This window comes from Perca flavescens, chromosome 1 (assembly GCF_004354835.1).
Source record: "Perca flavescens isolate YP-PL-M2 chromosome 1, PFLA_1.0, whole genome shotgun sequence".
Classification (NCBI taxonomy): domain Eukaryota; kingdom Metazoa; phylum Chordata; class Actinopteri; order Perciformes; family Percidae; genus Perca; species Perca flavescens.
The window spans coordinates 14,408,886-14,427,735 of NC_041331.1; the positions used below are offsets into that span (position 1 = coordinate 14,408,886).

An 18,850-nucleotide genomic window follows, 5' to 3' on the forward strand; every position below is an offset into this window, starting at 1 on the left:
CTTACAGATTAAGTACAAGTCAAACACCACCACATTCAGCTTTTTTTTTTCCATGTCAGCCATTCTTCTCTTTAAAATGCGCAAAAAAAAAAAAAAAAAAAAAAAAAGTCAAAAAAAGGACAAACCATCTTGCAAACCTTCCCGTGGGACAAGAAACTGGCAACTTATTTACTGGGAATGTCCGCGAACCTCAAAATGAATTGCTGCAGTTTCACAATCATGAGCAAGCAGTGTCTCAACAAACAGCCAACATCCAACTTCAGAGGGTATTAGACATCACATACAGTATTTAATGAGAACAGAACAAGAAAAACAACAACGATGGGAACATTAAAGTAAATGTTAAATGTGTAAAAACCAGAGTCGATAAAAACTGAACGACATGGTCAATATTCTACTCCGATTAGAATGCATCAGAGGGACGTGAAGACCGTTCGCAACCCGCGACAGCACGGTGTGGCGGAAATCCTTTTAACAAGTCCCAATCCTGAGCCAATTTGTCATTTATGAATGAAACCACTGCAACACAACGCCCAGCTCAGAGCAGAGAATGTGCTCCCCCCACCCACCCACCCCCCCAACACCCATAAACAGAAGACCTCTCAAATCGATGCAAAGAGCATCTGGATAGAATTTCACTTACGACCCCTGAGGCACAAGAGAACTGTAATTTAAAGCCACCATGGCCCTTCTGCTAGAACAGAACCATGTTGACTGTTTTGTTTTTTTTCTGTGGATTTAAAGTGAATTTACAGAGTGGTGCCACCCGTCTGAGATCCAAAAGGCGAGCCTAGAGCAACAGGCTTCTTCTCAGCTGATCTTTGAGCCTGCTTACTTCTGTCACATGTGCGTGATCAAGGTTCCATTTCACTTGTTTCAAACCACGTTAGCTTTTGCTCTCCCTTGTTTTTTTTTTTTTTATTTCAGTTCATTGTCTGCATCCGATTGGCTCGTGTTTGTTCTTGTTAACAGCTGAAAGATTTTTTTTTTGTTTTTGGGATCATGACCTAAACTGCACAGGCAGCAACTGAACAGAGAAAAGCCGGCGTCTGAGGTATCAGACTAATTGGCCCAGTTAAATCCAAAGCTAGCCGCCGGTTGGGAACCCAAGCTAGCTGTCCCGAGGTGAACGTGTGTTACGGTGAAGCCACACAAGCAAGCGAAGCACCCAGAGACATTTCTGCCCCTTTTTGTCAACGAACGACAGCCTGAAAATCAGTCCGCTTTACCGTTTAGTTTTCGCTTAATCTGCCAGTTTAGAGTTGCCACTGAATCACTGAAGAAAAAAAAGATCTGAGATGTGGACAGTGATTCGGAGGTCTGGCTCCAGTCTAATTGCACACTGCATGTTGGGATTAATGCGACCGTAGCTTGATGATTAAAAAAAAAAAAAAAAAAAAAATGAACAAGTGCAGCAAGACAACCAAAGCAGGGGGGAAACAAGCAGCACAGCAAGATGTCTAGGGAAACAACGATCCGAGCACATGATGTTAAACGCTGCGAAGGCTGAAAGCTATTTAATAGTGACAGGTTTTTTTTTTTTAATTAAACAGTTGCGTGCGGGGATAAATATAAACATTTATGCACATAAAAAGTAGGCCAAAAGTCTATATTACAGCAGAAAAAACACAAAAGTTGAGTGAAATTTCACATCTTTTACAGAAAAAAAAAAAAAAAAAAAATCAAAATGCGACGAGCTGGATGAAGCACAATCTTACAGTATAAACCTAAAACCCCCAGCGAGTGGCAAAAATGCAGCGATGGCAACTCTTCCCCCCACCACCACCCCACCCAGCGAATTAACCGCTCGCTAATGTGGCTTCACCGTTTTGAGTGCAACGACAGATGTGACGTTTTCATCGTGAGGAAAACAGGACTCCTACCAGCATCAGACACATTCAAGGATGAACACAACGATACGGAGTACAAGTGAAGTATTAACTGAGAAAAAAAATATGAAAACATGAATAGTGTTTATTCTCCATTGAGGTGTGTGCGGTCCCTTCGCCAAAAAAAAATAAAAAAAAATAAAAAAAAACCACAACGATGTCTTCATCCCTGAAACAAGAACTGAGGGTTCAAAGAGGATGGATATTGACAATGATGATGATGGAAAACGAAAAAAAACAAACAAAGAAAAACTTCAGCCTCAGGCTCTCAAGTCTCTGAAGAAAGCAGCTGTTGCCATATTCCCTCTCCCCCCCACAAAATATAGCCAAACGTGTGTCAAGTTAAGGATGTACTGTTGTTTCACGGCATACGATAAGCCGAAAGACGTAGAGTTGAAATCATTTCAATATGATTCACTTTTTCTTTTCAGTCTTTAATTTAGTTTGACTCCCCCCTTTTCCCCATCAGCCACCCAACTCATCCAAAAAAAAAACAATTTCAATTTCTTTCTGCATGTGACCAAAAAAACAACAACAACAACAACAACAATGCAGTCAAAGAAAGAAAAGAACAACAACAACAAAAAAGCTGTTCTGGCAGTCCAATAGTCTCTTTTTGCATTGTATTTGTTGACAGTGCAAAGACTAGATGATCAGCGGGTTGGTGTTAGCTCTGCGTGGTGAGGCCGAGCGATGGCTTTGAACCTGGCTTATTATCAGTTCTGTTCCAGTCCGAGGACTAATTTGGGGTCATCTACGAGAGGGGGAGAAAAAAAAAAAAAAAAAAAAAAAAAAAAACTCAACGACAATCTGCCTACCCTCGTGGCAGACGAACTAAAAAATATAGATTGAAACACCATTCAACTGATGTGTTAAAAAAAGGTAACGCCCGGGAGACTTTCTTCTCATGTGAGCCAGTCACATGAATCTTTGCAGGGTTGAGGTGTGACGGTCAGGTTTCCCTGCGACAGAAACAAAGGAAAGGCTTGTTTATTACCAGAGGACTTTATCATACACATACAATACACAAACTCAAAGAACAGGGTGTTGTTTATGCGTCTGTGACTCTTCTCTGTGAGGCAGGCAGTGTAGTGACAGAAGTATTTGTACTTTTAGGCTACTTCATTCTTCTGCTTCACTACATTTCAGGGGGAATAATTGTACTTATAACTCCATTACATTTATTTGAGAGCCATATTTACTAGAAAAAAGTATATAGATTAAGATTTTACAATACGATCATCTTAAAAAAAAAAAAAAAAAAAAAATGACGATGCAAACCTATATGAACACAACTGTATGTAAACACTCTGACCAACCGCAACATTAAAACGATGTTTACACATTAATGCATACATAATAATAGTAATACAATAATTTATTTTTGTCCCATTATTTTTTTCTCATTTTAATGCTCTTATCAACGTGGAAAAGTGGATCGGCTTGCTTTGTGCTTTAGTCGCCTGGCTTTGACGAGGGGGGGTGTCTAGCTAGATCCGGTGTGGTGTTGTAGTTTTTCTACCGTTACTAATTGTTGCAACAGCATGTGAAAAAAACTACACAGTTTGCTAGGCCAAAAAGAACGTTGATCTCGCGATAAAAAAAATGTACACCGTAATAACGTGTTTAACTGACAGCACTAACAATAATATAATATATATAGTAATGGAGCACTCTGGAAGAGGCCATTATGCATAATGAGTACTCTTACGGTTGATACTTAAAAGGAACACGCCGACTTATTGGGAATTTAGCTTATTCACCGTAACCCCCAGAGTAAGACAAGTCGATACATACCCTTCTCATCTCCGTGCGTGCTGTAACGCTGTCTGACGGCTCCAGCATTAGCTTAGCCTAGCACAGATCCTGCAGGTAACTGGTTCCAACTAGCCTACTGCTCCCAATTGTGACAAAATAACGCCAACATGTTCCTATTTACATGTTGTGATTTGTATAGTCACAGCGTGTACACAAAACAACGTAACATGAGACACAGCCATCTTCTAACAGTAAACAAACCGGGAACTATATTCTCAGACAGGCTTGCTGCGAGCATATCACTCCGCCCAAGTACTATATTCTTCCGCCTGAGAATATAGTTCCCGGTTTGTTTACAGTTAGAAGACGGCTGTGTCTCATGTTACGTTGTTTTTTGTACACGCTGTGACTCTATAAATCACAACATGTAAATAGGAACATGTTGGCGTTATTTTGTCACTTATTCGGAGCAGTAGGATTACTGGAACCATTCCCCTGCATGTTCTGTGCTGGCCTGATGCCGCTGGAGCCGTCAGACAGCGTTACAGCACGCACAGAGATGAGAAGGGTATGTATCGACTTGTCTAACTCTGGGGGTTACGGTGAATAAGCTAAATTCCCAATGAGTCGGCGTGTTCCTTTAAAAGGTGCAGTAGATAAAACTTATAAAACTAACTTTCTGTCATATTTGCTGAAACTGACCCAATGTTCCAGTAGAACTACATGAAGCAGGTCATTTAAAAAAATAAATAAAAATAAAAAATAAAATCTGTCTCCTCTGGCACCACCTACAGCCTGTAGGGCGATTTGCAGAAACCCATCGCTTCCTGTTCAGATGCACCAATCAGGAACAGAGGGGGTGGGTGTCTAACTGCGTGTCAATCACTGCTCATGCACACGCATTCATTCTCCCTTGTGGGGGGAGGGCCTTAGAAGACCGTTTGGGCTTTAGCAGAAAAGGGGGGGAGGGAGGGACTGAGAAGTAGTCAATGTTTTGGCTAAGTCCTGGATCTTCCCAATCCTACCTACGGCACCTTTAAGGAAGAGTGGAGGACTTTTACTTGTAATGCAGTATTTTTGGTGGTATTTCTAAGTAAAGGTATGAATACTTTCACCACTGGGGGGGCTATTCATTTAATAGACCTGCAGCCTACACTTAGTTGCCAGTTTATTAGGTACACCTAGCTGAACCTAATGCAGTCTAATACAACAATCCTACAACACATCCTACCTTCATCAAGGTTATAATGCATTGATCCAACTTTGTGATTATTTCGGAGGACGTTGTAGTTTGTGGTGCTTTTTAATGATTTTATTTTTTGCACAATACGGACAGGCGTTTCTATTATTTTGTCCTCCCCGTTCACATCAATGAAGGTAGTCTAAATAATAGAATCCACCTCTCTGTTGAGTGCAATACAGTGCAAAAGCACCACAAAACTGCATCCTCCAAAATGACCATAAAGTTGAATCAACAGCCATGCATTTATTTATCAAATGACTCAGTAGTCCTTTCAAAGAGCTGCCACTAGAGGGCAGTGCAGGCTGCTCTGGCTCAGTGTCTTGGAGGGCTGATTCCACATCTCTATTATCAACACTATGATCCATTTGTCCTCAGAGGACCTACTTAGGATGGATGAGCTGAGGGGCTAAACGCTGCGCTGCATATTGTACTAGATTGCCACAGAGTATTGAGGGCTTTGTTTGGCCAGGATCCGTTTGCTTCTTTTTTTTTTTTTTTTTTTTTTTTTTTTTTTTTTTACAGTTTGCCACCTGAGTCTGCAACATTAATGTTGTGAGGAAAGAGTAGTGAGCAGGGTGTTTTTTTTTTTTATCATCTGCCAATACTCATTACCTAAATATTCCAGCTAACTAGAGTTGTGCGTGAAGCACGTAGTCTGCCACCTGCATTTGTCGAGTTCGCAAACGCTGCTATCCGTTTGTGTCTCAGTGGGGTTGTGTTTGGTTTTACGGTCAGCCTTTTGAGTGTCTCTCCAAGTAAGGGGGAGGGTTTGGGGGGGTCTTACCGTTCTCACCTCCGTGGTGGCGGGTAGAGGGAGGGGGTTGCTGCTTGTTGGCTGGCAACAATAGCTGATGAGGAGAGACCTACGGCGAGTCGGAAAATGTATGGCTATCAGTGATATTTCCTATTTAGGTTCTGAATTTAGATTGCTGATTGGTCATTTGAAAAAAACAGTCTGCATTTACTTACAGTAAATATTCTGAATTGTGGGCCTTTTTTTTATTTAAATGTAGGTAACAGGCATTAATATACTATGCATGTATAGTACCTTATTAAGTATGTATATAACATTTAGTGCGGTGAATCTATAATCAAACAGCGAGATAGAACGACTGACTGACCTGTGGCGTAGGACAGGTCGTATTGCCCTGAGAGCAGGGGGTATCCCAGGTGGTGGTGCGAGGGCATGATGCGCTGGGAGGGTGAGGAGCGTGGTCGGTCCATGTCTCTTTCTCTTTCCCTCTCACGCTCCCGCTCCCTTTCCCGATCTCTGTCTCCGCCAGCTCCTCTGTCCTGCTCCCTTTCCCTCTCATGAGGTGGCTTGTCACCCACTGTGGGGGATTTACTCTTGTATTGGCTGGCGTGCTGATGCAGGATATCCAGGGCTTTGGAGTCCGCTGCCGTTTTGGTGACAGTGGGGCTAGCGCGGGATTTGTCACCGCCTTCCTCAGCTCCGGCCATTTTATTACCATATGGAGAAAACGGATAGCCTCCAGGAAGGTACGAACCTAAGAGTGATGAAGAATATTGATGGTTCAAAATGAGGTTAATGTGGAATAAAAACGTGTCAATTGATGATTGACTACTCTTCATTAATGCGTACGTCAATCAAGCTGAATAGTCAACATAATGGATTTCTGGTCACCAACCGGTCCATTTTGACTTCCGGACAATATGTCACAGCATCTACTTAATAAAGTTGTATCCAGGTACTGACGGTTTAACGCAGGGGTGTCAAACTCAACTTCACTAAGGGCCACACTGGAAAAGGAGAATGTATTATTCCATGTCTAAATTAGTCTTCTCACTTACACTTTGGTCCGCATAAAGCCCTAAAAAAGGAAGCAAATACTTCCTTAGAAATCTTAGAATTTAACAAATCAAACAAAACAAAGATTACATTTTAAAAGTTGACTCGCAGCAACCTGTTTCCCAGCTTTCAAAAACTCTCTGCTTCTGTGGGAATTTCTGGGAGTCTCAAAGTCGGCAAATCTACCAAATTCTGCTGCAAGTGTCACGTAGTTGCCGTTTGAAAAACTCTTTTTGTTTTGGTGCACAACTAGGTGGGCCAACATTTATTGTGAACCTAAATTGATATGCGAGCCGGATCAAAACCTGCCAGGGGCCTTGAGTTTGACACATGTGGTTTAACAGAATAGTACCCGCATATTTTCTCTACATGGGATCATTTCTGTTCACACTGTAAATATTGCAATGTGGCAAACCACACTGAGCCCAATGGGGTGTTTTTATTTGATTTACAGAAGTTGGCTTAAGACCAGCATTTTTCTCTGTGTAAGCTATCAACAGTACGGTTGCCTCTTCATCTGGTGGTGAATCACAAGCCATGTTGGTGTGATTAAAAACCTAAGCATTTATTTCTCTCACATTTAGTACACATATTAGGGCTGTTAGAACAAATTCCAAAAGTCAAATATAATTCGAATTGTAAAAAAAGCAATACTATCCAAATGCTGAAATTACTATTCAAATGTGATAAATAGGTTGGCTAACGTTAGCTAATCTTCCTCTTGTCATGTCTGATGAACAATAACTTACAGGAGTGAGAAACACAAGGCATTGTGAGCTAACGTTATGTACCGAGTAACGTTGGTACAGGGGGGAGTGACAGGCTGCGGCAGGGAAATAGTTTTAACATGACTTTAAAATCGACATCCACCGAGCCAAAATGCTTATGTTATCAGTAGTTAGCTCGCTCGTTCTGGTTTCCTAACTGCTATAGTTATAGTAATGTTAGCTTAGCTGGGAGCTTCATGGAGACAGCTAAAGTTAATGTTAGCTGCCCTACAGCTGTCAGAGTTAGCTTCAACTTCATATATTACTGTATATAGCTGTATTCTCAGTAACGTGACAATCTGCAAGAAACAGGTTGCTAATATATCACTAAAATAGTAGTGGCAGCACAGTTTGGCTTAGTCATCAATGCCGTTAGCATCGTGGCTAACACTTTTGTTAGTTTATGACACATCGTTTCGGCTGTGCTTTCTAACATGAGGTCATCGTGCTAAACGAGCAACGTTAGCCTTTACAACAGAGCTTACATGTGTATAGTGGCATTGACAATGCATAAGCCTAAGTAGTGTAGTACATATTTATAACAGGCTGCATTTGAGCATTTAATATGCAAATATTATTTGAATATTTTAAAAAAAAAAATGCAATTTTGAATGGTATTCTAGAGGAAGACTGAGCTCTAACACATATACTATATTATTTGGGTTACATACTGTATACTGTATCAGACCATTTCAGGAATGTGTTTTCCCAACTCCTTCAGTATTTCTGCAACAAAACTTAAGAATGGAAGGATGCCTCTATTTTTTTTTCTAGTATAGGTTATGTATAATTTTCCACATATAATCATCATATTTAGAACCACACAGAACCAGAAAATGACTTGACCTATCTAACTACATTACTCCCATGCAGTGTTTTGCCCCCAAGCGCCATCAAACGATTACAATTATTTCACGCTGCTTTACTATTTTCAAGCATAACTGCAATTTCTAGTGAAACAACACAATCATTGCTGCAAATGGAGTTTTTGTGCAGAAAAGTCAGCCAGTTGTGAATGAAATGATCACAAACACACTCGGAGATCCTACTGAGACTGGTACAACATGGACAATCTAAAACTGTACTTACAAATCCTTAGAGCCATTGTGTTTTCCAAACAAACAAACTATTAAAGCCACATTGACTATGTTGCCTTTCCATCGAATTTAAAAGCCATAGTACACAGGTAGGGTCAACAGCTTAAAACACCATTCTAAATCAGTGCTCATTTTAGTCCGGCATGTGTTTGACCTGAAGAAACCATAGAAACTACTGAGGACTTGTACCAAATGAATAATTAAACCCAATAGCCAAAAGATTACAAACTGGCTGACTTTAGCTTACAAACGTCACCAAATCAAACATAAAAAATGTAAGAATGATTCATATTTACACATATTTGGCGTTAATGAAATGTCATACCTGGGTAATTCGGCATCATAACTGCGGGCATGCCCCTGTATCCAGGGTGATTGGGGTCATAGCCTTGTCCATAGGGGTAACCATGCATGTAGGGCATGTAGCCTTGGTGCTGTGCTAGTGGCGATGAGAACTGCATGTGTGGATTAGAACGAGAGTCTTTGCTCATGACCCGGTGGTCCTCAGAAGTGATTCTGGGATCACTACCCTCTTTGCCGTCCTCCTTGGGCCCGCTTTGACTGTCCTTGGGCCGGGGCCTGTCATCCTTTAATTTACGATCCCGTTCCCGTTCTCTGTCCCTTTCATCTTTCCATCGAGGTTGTTGCTGCTGGTGTTCGTCTTCTGCTTGAGGCTTCTGGCTCTCGGGGTACTGCTGAACACGGGAGACAAGGACAGCGCAAATCAGCATCTACATATCGACATAACGCTCACAACAGATTCACAAGCATGTATTCTAAGACTGTTGTTCTAGATTGGGGTTTACCTGTCTGTACCACATGGCCTGCTCCATCCCTGCTTGACCTCTGGACTCCAGTGCTTGCTTGGAGTCTTCTTTTCCATGGTGGCCCCCTTCAGTCAGCTTCATCTTTAGGCCCTCCGCTTGCTGGGACTTTGGGTCCTCCCCCTTTATGCTTCCAAGGGATTTGGAGGAGGGCTCAGAGGGCGACTCCCTGGATTTGCTTGGGGGCTGCGGCGTCTTTCCGAGGTCCGACTGACTTGGGGCTTTGGAGAGGCTCGGCGGCATCGGGCTCTTTTGTTTCCACTCCTCTTTCATGGAGGCTTCTCGTTCTTTTAGGGCGATGTCTGACTTCTTCTCGGCGCGGTGCTGTTCAGAAGCCATCTGTCGCTGACGCTCCTCGTACTGTTGCCGGTAGGCTGGGTTGGTGTTCATTAAGTGGTTATGGTAGGCTTGATCGGGATGGTATGCATACGGGGGGACATAAGCATACTGGTTGTAGTAAAGAGGTTGCATGTACATGTTGGATCGCTGTTGGATGACTGAGGGTTGCTGCTGCTGTTGCTGCTGCTGTTGTTGTTGCTGTTGTTGTTGTTGCTGCTGTTGTTGTTGTTGTTGTTGTTGTTGTTGTTGTTGTTGTTGTTGTTGCTGCTGTTGTTGCTGCTGCTGCTGTTGTTGTTGCTGCTGCTGCTGCTGCTGCTGCTGTTGTTGCTGCTGTTGCTGTTGTTGCTGTTGTTGCTGTTGTTGTTGTTGCTGCTGCTGCTGTTGTTGTTGTTGTTGTTGCTGCTGCTGCTGCTGCTGCTGCTGCTGCTGCTGCTGCTGCTGCTGCTGGCCAGGAGCAATGATGTCAGGTTTGCGGTCTTCATGAACCTCAACCTTGACTTTTTCCTCAACTTGATCCTGGTCCTCTTCCCTTTTGATCTTAACCTGACCTTCAGCCACTGGCGTTCCTGGATTGGGCCCGCCAGGACTGGGGTTTACGTAATTGGGCGAGTAGTACGTCTCGTAGCCGGGATAGTACGGGGAATCTTTGTTGGGTGTCTGGTTTGGAAAGAGCGCTTTCTTGACACTTTCCCTGATGCCTTGGTCCTCTGTCCTGACTTTCACGCCTTCTATTTTCCCTTCACCATCCTCACCAGCATCTGAAATGTCTGAATAGGCTGGGCTGTTGGTTTTGACTGAGGAGTTGTCCGCGCCATTCTGGTTCACTACGTGAAGTGGCGTGAGAGGCTGTGGCATCCCACTGCCGTCTATCCGACTGGCTACACCAATGGATGGGCTAGGGGCATTGTCAGAAAAGCTGTAAATTTTGTCAGCCTCGGCCTTGATACTGGCCAAACGACTCTGATGAGGATCTGAGGAACCATTGAGGAGTCCTTCCCCCTTGTTGCCTTGATCAGAAGGCTCAGAGTAGGTCAGCTTTCCGTCCTCCTGTTTCCCTCCCTTTCCCGGAGGCTTGGGGCTGTCAGCCTCCTTCCCACCATCTTTTTTCTTCTTGTCTTTCTTTTTCTTGTCTTTGGAGCTACTTGAGGCAGACTCTCCAATGACAGTGGGTTTAGGCTGTGTGCCCTTCATTTGGGGACTCTTGGGAATCCCTTGTATGATTGGGGTAAGCCCCGGGGAACAATTTGGGTTTCCAGGAGGAAAAGGGTACATCTGCTGGGATGCTATCGAGCCAGGGCCAACGGACCGTGGTGACTTCATGTTTTTCTGGGGCATTTTATCAGCCTTTGTGCCAGCCTTTTTAGATTTGTCTGATCCTCTCTTATCATCTATGCCATCATTACTGGCCTCATCAGTAAGGCATGGCCCATCTTCACAGCCGTCTGTCGGAGTACCTCCCACCTCTGGATCTGCCTCAGCAATTTTCTTTTTACTCTGCTTTGAACCAAACTTGCCAGGAGATGGTGAAGGACTCTGTGCATCAAAGTTCCTGCCTTTTGGAGTAATTGAACGTGCTGGAGACAAACATCCTTTCTGAGAGATAGAGGCTCCATTACAGTTCCCTGGTTCAGGGTGGAGAGTTGAGTCCTCTCCATATTCACTCTCTCCATCCATTTCCAACTTGATGTCATCATCATTGTGAGCGCGGGCTTGGTGGTACTTGAGACCATTGATGTGCTTGTACTTTTTGTTGCAGTTAGGGTGTGGGCAGTCAATAAGAACTGGAGAGGGGCAGCTGCGATCGAGGGGAGGGGGAAGTGGCTCAGTCTTAATGGAAGGAATAGGGAGACCTGTTGGTCCCACCCCTCCACTGTTGGAATTTGTACGCATACGTTTGTTGCCTTTGGTGTCCTCGGAGCTGGAATTGGGTTCCATGTCCGAGGCTGGTTTGGTCTTGCGTTTTCCAGCTGAGGAGGGACTGGCCTTGATATCCTCGGTGTTGTTGTTAGGCGGGGTACGGCGCTCTGATGGCGTCTGGCTGCCCCGTCGGCCCTTGCTGTTAGAGGCAGCACGCGTCTTGTTGTTGTTGGTGCCCTTGTTGTCGGAGGAGTTACTGTTCTCGGTGATAGGGGTGTTGCTGTTCGGTCTCATTCGCTTGCCTCGACCACGGCCATTTCTCATCTCTAGATCGCTTGTAGGGGATTCGCAAAACCTGCAGTAGTGGCAAAAATCACGTTTAAAAATTAGTGGTGGTCGATTTCAAAACAAGATGTGTGTAAACTTGATCTTAATACTACAAAGATAAAAGTAAAATTTGTATTTTCTTTACTCCTTTAATATCACACACCTACATTGTCATTGGTGCACTGAACTGTTTTAAGTGTAATGGAGAGTACACCTATGTATTAAGATGTGACAAGTGATATAGTATAGAAATAATGGTTACCTTCATTATTTGCTAGATAACCACACCAAAGAAAAACATTCGACTGTCAAGGTAAAAAAGAAAAAACAGGTCCCTTTTTGGCAACTCTAATGCTCTTGAAAGGCCTTCATAGCTAAGCGTTTGAAGACATTATTGCTAATACTTATGCTGCTGTCTGAATGCTACAACCACAGTCCAGCAGTACACATATATTACATTATTCTCTGTGCTTAAAAACTGGATAAAGAAAGCCACTGAATTTGTCTATAACGTTACATGTGACAACACGGACAGATTTTTTTGAGTTTGGTATACCATACATTGCTACTGTAGAATTAAACCCTCCGAACCTAAGTCTAGGGTTTTGTTTGGATTTTGAAAGGTTATTTTTAAAATGAAGTAATCATATTACAAGCCAAACCCGCATTTTTTTTATGTTGAAATTAAGTGTGTTTATTGCGATATTGTAATATACAATACGTACAATGAGGAATTCAAGTAGATACAAAACACTAGTACAGCTGAACTGGAGTATGTGACAACTTTGCTGTCCACTGAATATGACGTGTAACCCACTCCCCCCCCGCCCATTTCCAACACCTGAGCTAATTGGTATGCATTGCTCCCGGGTTATGACCCTGGTCTTATCTAAATTGTCATCAACCTGTGTTGACTGGCTTGGTTTGAATTGACAAAGAAGGGTTAAACACGGGTCAGATAAACCTGGTCCCCCACCCTGGTCATTGTAGTGAAAGAGGTATAACTAAAGCCACGTGACAACTCAAAAGCATGTATACATCATTTGAAAAGACAGCAGTGAACATTGTAGCTGCTCTGTAATCAAAACATAGAGTCCATTTTAATTCTACGATAGTCATTCAAATACTTAAAATAGCAGTTTGGCCTTATCTCTACGTAACAGTAATGTAATTATCTTTCTGCACAGCACTGAAGGTTAGCAATCTGTGACAAAGAGAGACACCGGGCTGGTATGACTCACAGCTTCCTCTACAAGCCTCTCCAAACAATTTCAACCCCAGCAGGGGATGTGAATACATCCGTAAGTCTGGCAGTGGTAGAGGAATTTAGACTCATTACAAGCCCAAGTTTATATTCAGTCCGTTGAAAGCTTTCTGAATTATTCATGGTGTGTCCCTAATGTAGTCGTGCAGCAAACTACTATTATAAACAGACTATTTTGGTGCAAATACAACTCAGCAACTTACAGTGCAAACTGCACTTAGTGAACATTATTGTGATACACTGTGATACATTAGTGTTCTACAACCCCTCCTTGTTTTTTATTAGCGCTGCTTTAATCTCGATTTTTTTTCTTTTTTCTATTGCACTTAACCATGCATTACAAATATAGATTTATATTAACATTTAGATTTGGTGCAGGTGCTCTGAATCAAAGCAAGTGCACGGCAATGCATTTTACACAACCTGTGTATTTTGCATAACAAAGGCAAATACAGAGAAATTACAAACACCTTAAGCTACCGCGCACATATTATGATCTAAGAAATGGCAGTCTTTGCGATAGAGAATGTTATACAGTGTTGAGGAAAAGCTATTAGTCCAATGATTGGATTGTGCAAGCTGGCTTGTTAGAGTAGCTTTCTATTTCCACTTCTTCAGCCATCAGCCATTTGACAATGAATCTTTTTTCCTCCACACTCCGGATAAAGGCTACAACGTATTTGGAAGGTCCAGCTGCACAAGCATGTTAGTGCATGATGCCGTATATCCTTGAGCTAAATGCTACTACAGCAGATTCATATCACACAGAATATGAAAAGGTTAAGAGGCCAAGTGCAGCTTGGATAGAGAGACTGCATCAACGATTGATGGAACCAGGAGGTTTTTTTTTTTTTCTTTCTACCTTGACATTTACAACTACCATGTGTGACAGTAAATTCTTAATTGCAGACACAATGCAAAATCAGTGCGTGTAGCTTTAGTTTAAAACACCAGACAATGATGTAACATTAATAGAACAAGGGCAGATTAGATGATGCATATTTAAATATCACTATGCCCCTCCCCCCCACACCCTGCTTTCTCCAGTTAAAATAAAAACCAAACAGGGAAGCGTTTCCTACCTGGGGGGAGCCCAGTCATGCCGTGTACAGTCCAACAAGGTGCCCACGTATGTCTTGTTTCTCCAAGTAACATTTACCACCAGCATACCTGTGGGATGAGAAAACAGAGGGCATTATTTTGTGTTAACTGTGACAATAATGCAAATTACACAGAAAAAAAATAAGAGTATGTTTTACAGTGAGATTAATATATTATATACTGCCTGTACTATGCGAGCAAAAAGTGCATCGTTGCTGCTACACCAACGCGTTAATCTTTGCTGAAGGGTGTCGCATGTAAGACAGTATACAAGTCAAAGGACCTTTTTAATCTTCACACAGTAGAGCCGTAGGGCTAAGACTGACGGATATCTTCTAATTGACTCGAACAGACTTGACTGCAGTCAGTATTGTAGAACCTGTATTAAGATACTGGCGGAAGGTCTCACTATGTATGATCACACTGAGGTTATCGGGGAATGCACGCTGAACACCCTTTCCGTTTGAATAAGCCATCTCACAGTGCAGAAGATTTTTTTTTTTTGCAGTCCTCTAGCTCACTTTGCAGCGCAAGAAATGTACTACTTTGGGGAGAATATGGATCTACTATAGCTTCGTAAAAACAAACAAGCTCCTGGGTTAAACCAATTCAACATGAACGGTTCAGTTTGACAGACTGTAACTGAGCGCACAAGAGAAGCTCCTTGACTTCACCGGTATTGCTGCAATCTGTCACACTTAAGACGCTTCTGCGTTGCAATTTGGCTCGTGTGAATTTGGAAGCATGCGGCGTGAGCTACACATTCCGACCTGCAGCGCGATACCTGACCTCCCATTTAAAATCTAAAATTTGTTCCAGAAGATCACATGACTCTATGTAGGTTTCTCCTCAAGAAACCAAACACTGTTTGTCTGGCGACATTAAAATGTATTGTATGTATGCATATTTGTACAAGAGCACTAAACTAAAATCCTGCACTTTATTTTTTTTTATTTATTTTTTTTTTTTTTTTTTTTTTTTACACATTTAACTGCAGTAAACTCATGTTAGTGCAAAAATCGTAGCACAGAGGTAGAGGCAGACGAATACTAATTTGCAATTTATGCATGTAGATTCAAAAGTAAATCATCAACCAAACAGCTTCAGAGGATTAGGAGCAAAGACCGTGCACAAAAACATTCTGAATTTATTGCCCCCACCATCCCCCCCTCACTCCCTGGTGGTGACCTCAGCTTGCCACTTCAGCACTGCAGAGAAACTGGAGGCTGCAGTGAGCCAACTTATCTAATGGCACAGGAATGCTGGCTGGCAGCTTCCGTCCCTCCGAACATTTTATTAGCTTAGGAAACTGCTCTTGCTCACCCCGTTTTCCCTCTCTCCTTCACCCTCATTTCCTCTTTTCAATGGTATAACCATCCCCAGCTTACAATCTTTTTCCCCCTCCCACACACAAGTCACAGTTCAGACCTCATTTTTCTCTTGCTGCCGCTGGCATAAAGCAGCGAGTGTATAAGGCATTTATATATGTTTACAGGAACCTGCTGACACTTGGCCACAAGTCTCTTCCTTCACTCTACGGCCTGAAAACACGAGTGCTCGGTTCAAGGCTAGAGTCAACTGCAAATGTCGTTGAGGAGAGGTTCTCGAGTTCAGAGTTCTGTCACATTAAAAGAACACAGACCTTTTCTAAAAAACGCCTTCAACAGCCCGCCCCCTTTAGCTCTCCAAACACAAAATGGCTCTGGCAGCTGGTTGTGGCAGGATGTAAATCAAGGCAGGGCAAATGAATGAGTCGTCTTTCATGGTGTGCAGGGGTCTTCCCTGCTTTCTCTTGCGAGGGGGGTTTAGAAATTATACCGTGAGTTGTTAAAAGCCTTAATGATTTTAAAGTAGACTCCTCGCTTTCAGTAGCTGTGACAACGAATAGGCATGCATGGAATTTTAGTGTTTATGGTGCCAGTACTAATCCGAGTTTCTTAAAGAGATAGTTCAACATTTTGAGAAATCGCCTTATTTGCTTTTCAGATGAGAATATTTACCTCGCCATACCATTTGGCTGTTGGATACAGATCACTGTCCTGTTGGAACATAAATCTTTGTCTCGGGTTGTACTTCCCCTCAACTACAACTCTCAGGTGTCTGCCGGTTGCAAACAGTTTGCTTCGTAAAATGTGAACGTGGTGAGAAGATGTGCAGTGATCAATCTTATTCAGCATTTACACTCCAAATAAGTTGTTATAATAAAATAATAATAATTTGTGTTATCAACGGCAAAAGGTGAGTAAACACCTTAATCATTAAGCAGCGTATAAAATGTAACTACTACTGTATATTTGGATATTAAACCATGCTGGAAATGTACCAGCACATGGATAGGGCAGCAATGGGAATACACATCCACCATCACTGACAAATAGGCTACAGAAAACATTATAGGCCAATAGCTCAATTTTCACTTCATTAATTTCTTCACTTCTTTATTCGTTGACATGCCTTTTTTCTAGACTCTATGCACATGTTTTTTGTGTGGTGTCCTCCTGGCCCCCCCTCCCGTGTTGAAACCAAAGAGCTCTGTAATCCAGTCAGAGTGGTTCTTGGCTTCTGGGTCACCTCAGATCTCTGCCTCTGCAATACTTTCTGTGAATGCTAATAAAGTAGTTCCTTCAACGTTATGTGGGACATCTCGAGGATATTCAAAGAAGTGGGTATGCTTATTAACTCAAACGGGAATGTTGGTAAAAAACGAGTTTATATGCTGTATAGTTTACAGAAACTGGAAACGATGGACCAAGTTATCATATCATATTCCTCATCTCTGGCTTAAGGGGAAAGGGGTTTTCACTGCTGGCATTACATTTCCAAACCACATAGTTTAATTTTAAAAAGTCTGAGGAAACCACCTGGATTATTCTAAACTAGAAGAAATAATGGCAGAAATTTGTTTTTACATCATTATTGCAATACTGTCAATTCTACTTGACTCTTCATATGGTACTGATTATTTACTGGAGATAATTCTTTCTAGTACAACAACCAGTTCTTCCCTCCTACATACAAAAGTAGACATATTTTCTTATATATAATTGTAACTTGTTCGTCATTAAGCAACTTCTTAATCATTGGGACGATAGGGACTTCTTAAACAATGAACTGATATGTTGATTGCACATCCATTAGGCGGTTTCCATGCAGAATCTACTTTAGACTCACACTGTGGTATTTCACATAATTTACAACACATTGTTTTCACTGGACTACTTAATAAAGTCCCTTGACCGGGGGGTGTTAATTCATGGAATTTCTTGGCAATATCAAAGAACTATTTTCAAGGGTATGCAAAAAAAGATTAAGTTTCAATGCTGAAAGCCATTTAAAATGTATCCGCACACTTTCATCCTTGGAATAATTTTCAAGCTGTCGGGACAAAGATGTCAACGCCTGTCTAAACATGGAAAGCCCTTGACAAAACAACTCAAACTAATTTCCCTGTGGCAGAAAGCAAATTACACAAGAAACTGAGAAGACTTCCCATGCATGATTATTTGTTTACACGCAAGGAAGTTACATTTCAGCGTTTGTGTGAGCCACGATCTCCCGCTTTACTCATTGCATTTGTTTCTGGGGAAGAAACGGACAGATTCTGAGCAATCCCAGTTGCCCACTCACCCACCCCGTGTCAGCCTTATTAGGGTCACTCATGACAGCTGAGTGAAGCCCACATTACGGAGAGGAATTGGCCTGTAATTTTACCAGTCATTTCCTTTCAATGCTGTCGAACAACAAATGGCAGCCTGCCTTATGCACCAAACTCCACCGCGCACTTGTATAGAATTACTTGAACAAGAGGGGACAAATTAAGTCAGGAGTAGGTTTGTCTGCTGCATGGGTGACTTACCACCCCCCCACCCACCCACCCACCCACCTCCCCCTTAACACATTTCATTAGGTTGCAGTGGGGCCAGAATATCAGGTCCTCTGCTGGTGAGGGCCAGTTCACTGGCTGACCTCTGCTCTGCTTAAACTCAACAGGAATTCAGGGGGTTAATGGCATTTTCACTGACTGACCTAGTCAAAATGCCTTTGTTATCTTTGAAAATGGAAGATCACTTCTGTGTAATGACTGGGCTTGACCGTTCCAGCGAATATCACAGTAAAAGGTTTCCATTTGTCTTGTAAATGTGTCTGATTAAACCAAGGCAAGTCATGATTAAAGAAAACGCTCATGTGAACAATTAACAGCACTTGCAATTAACACCTCTTGTACACCTTCAGACACTAAAGTAATTATTGACAGGTGTTACTTTGTATGCTGCTAGAAAACAGCTCTTTTCATATCCCCATTTTCGCTGCACTAAGGCACCACCCATATCAAGGTTGCATGTAGACGAGAAAGTGAGAATAATGAGAAAAATAGTGTCAGTATTCATTACGGAGAGAAGATAAAAGATAGCCGGGTGCTGCCATGAGCAATAACTATAACATTGATAAATGAAGCGTTTGAGCATTCAACTGTCTCCCGCTGTCTGAGCATGTTCCCAACAGTCCATTTTAAGAGAGTTTCTGCACTCGTGGTGCAGAAAACGAAGCCAAGCTTGTCCGTTTAGGTCAGTGTC

At 42.3% G+C, this 18,850-nt stretch overlaps 1 protein-coding gene across 1 annotated transcript in view; it reads right to left on the reverse strand.

Moving 5' to 3' along the window:
- Nucleotides 1-2,407: 2,407 nt before the first annotated feature.
- znf609b (zinc finger protein 609b) overlaps nt 2,408-18,850 on the reverse strand; it is an 86,837-nt gene continuing 70,394 nt past the window's right edge. Inside the window, exons 4-10 of the mRNA XM_028586532.1 lie at nt 14,258-14,345; nt 10,184-11,939; nt 9,371-9,913; nt 8,890-9,256; nt 6,012-6,398; nt 5,675-5,753; nt 2,408-2,851 (exon numbers count right to left, since the gene is read on the reverse strand). Coding sequence (XP_028442333.1) covers nt 5,680-5,753; nt 6,012-6,398; nt 8,890-9,256; nt 9,371-9,913; nt 10,184-11,939; nt 14,258-14,345 — 3,215 coding nt within the window. The 3' untranslated portion in view covers nt 2,408-2,851; nt 5,675-5,679. The remainder of the gene's footprint in view (nt 2,852-5,674; nt 5,754-6,011; nt 6,399-8,889; nt 9,257-9,370; nt 9,914-10,183; nt 11,940-14,257; nt 14,346-18,850) is intronic.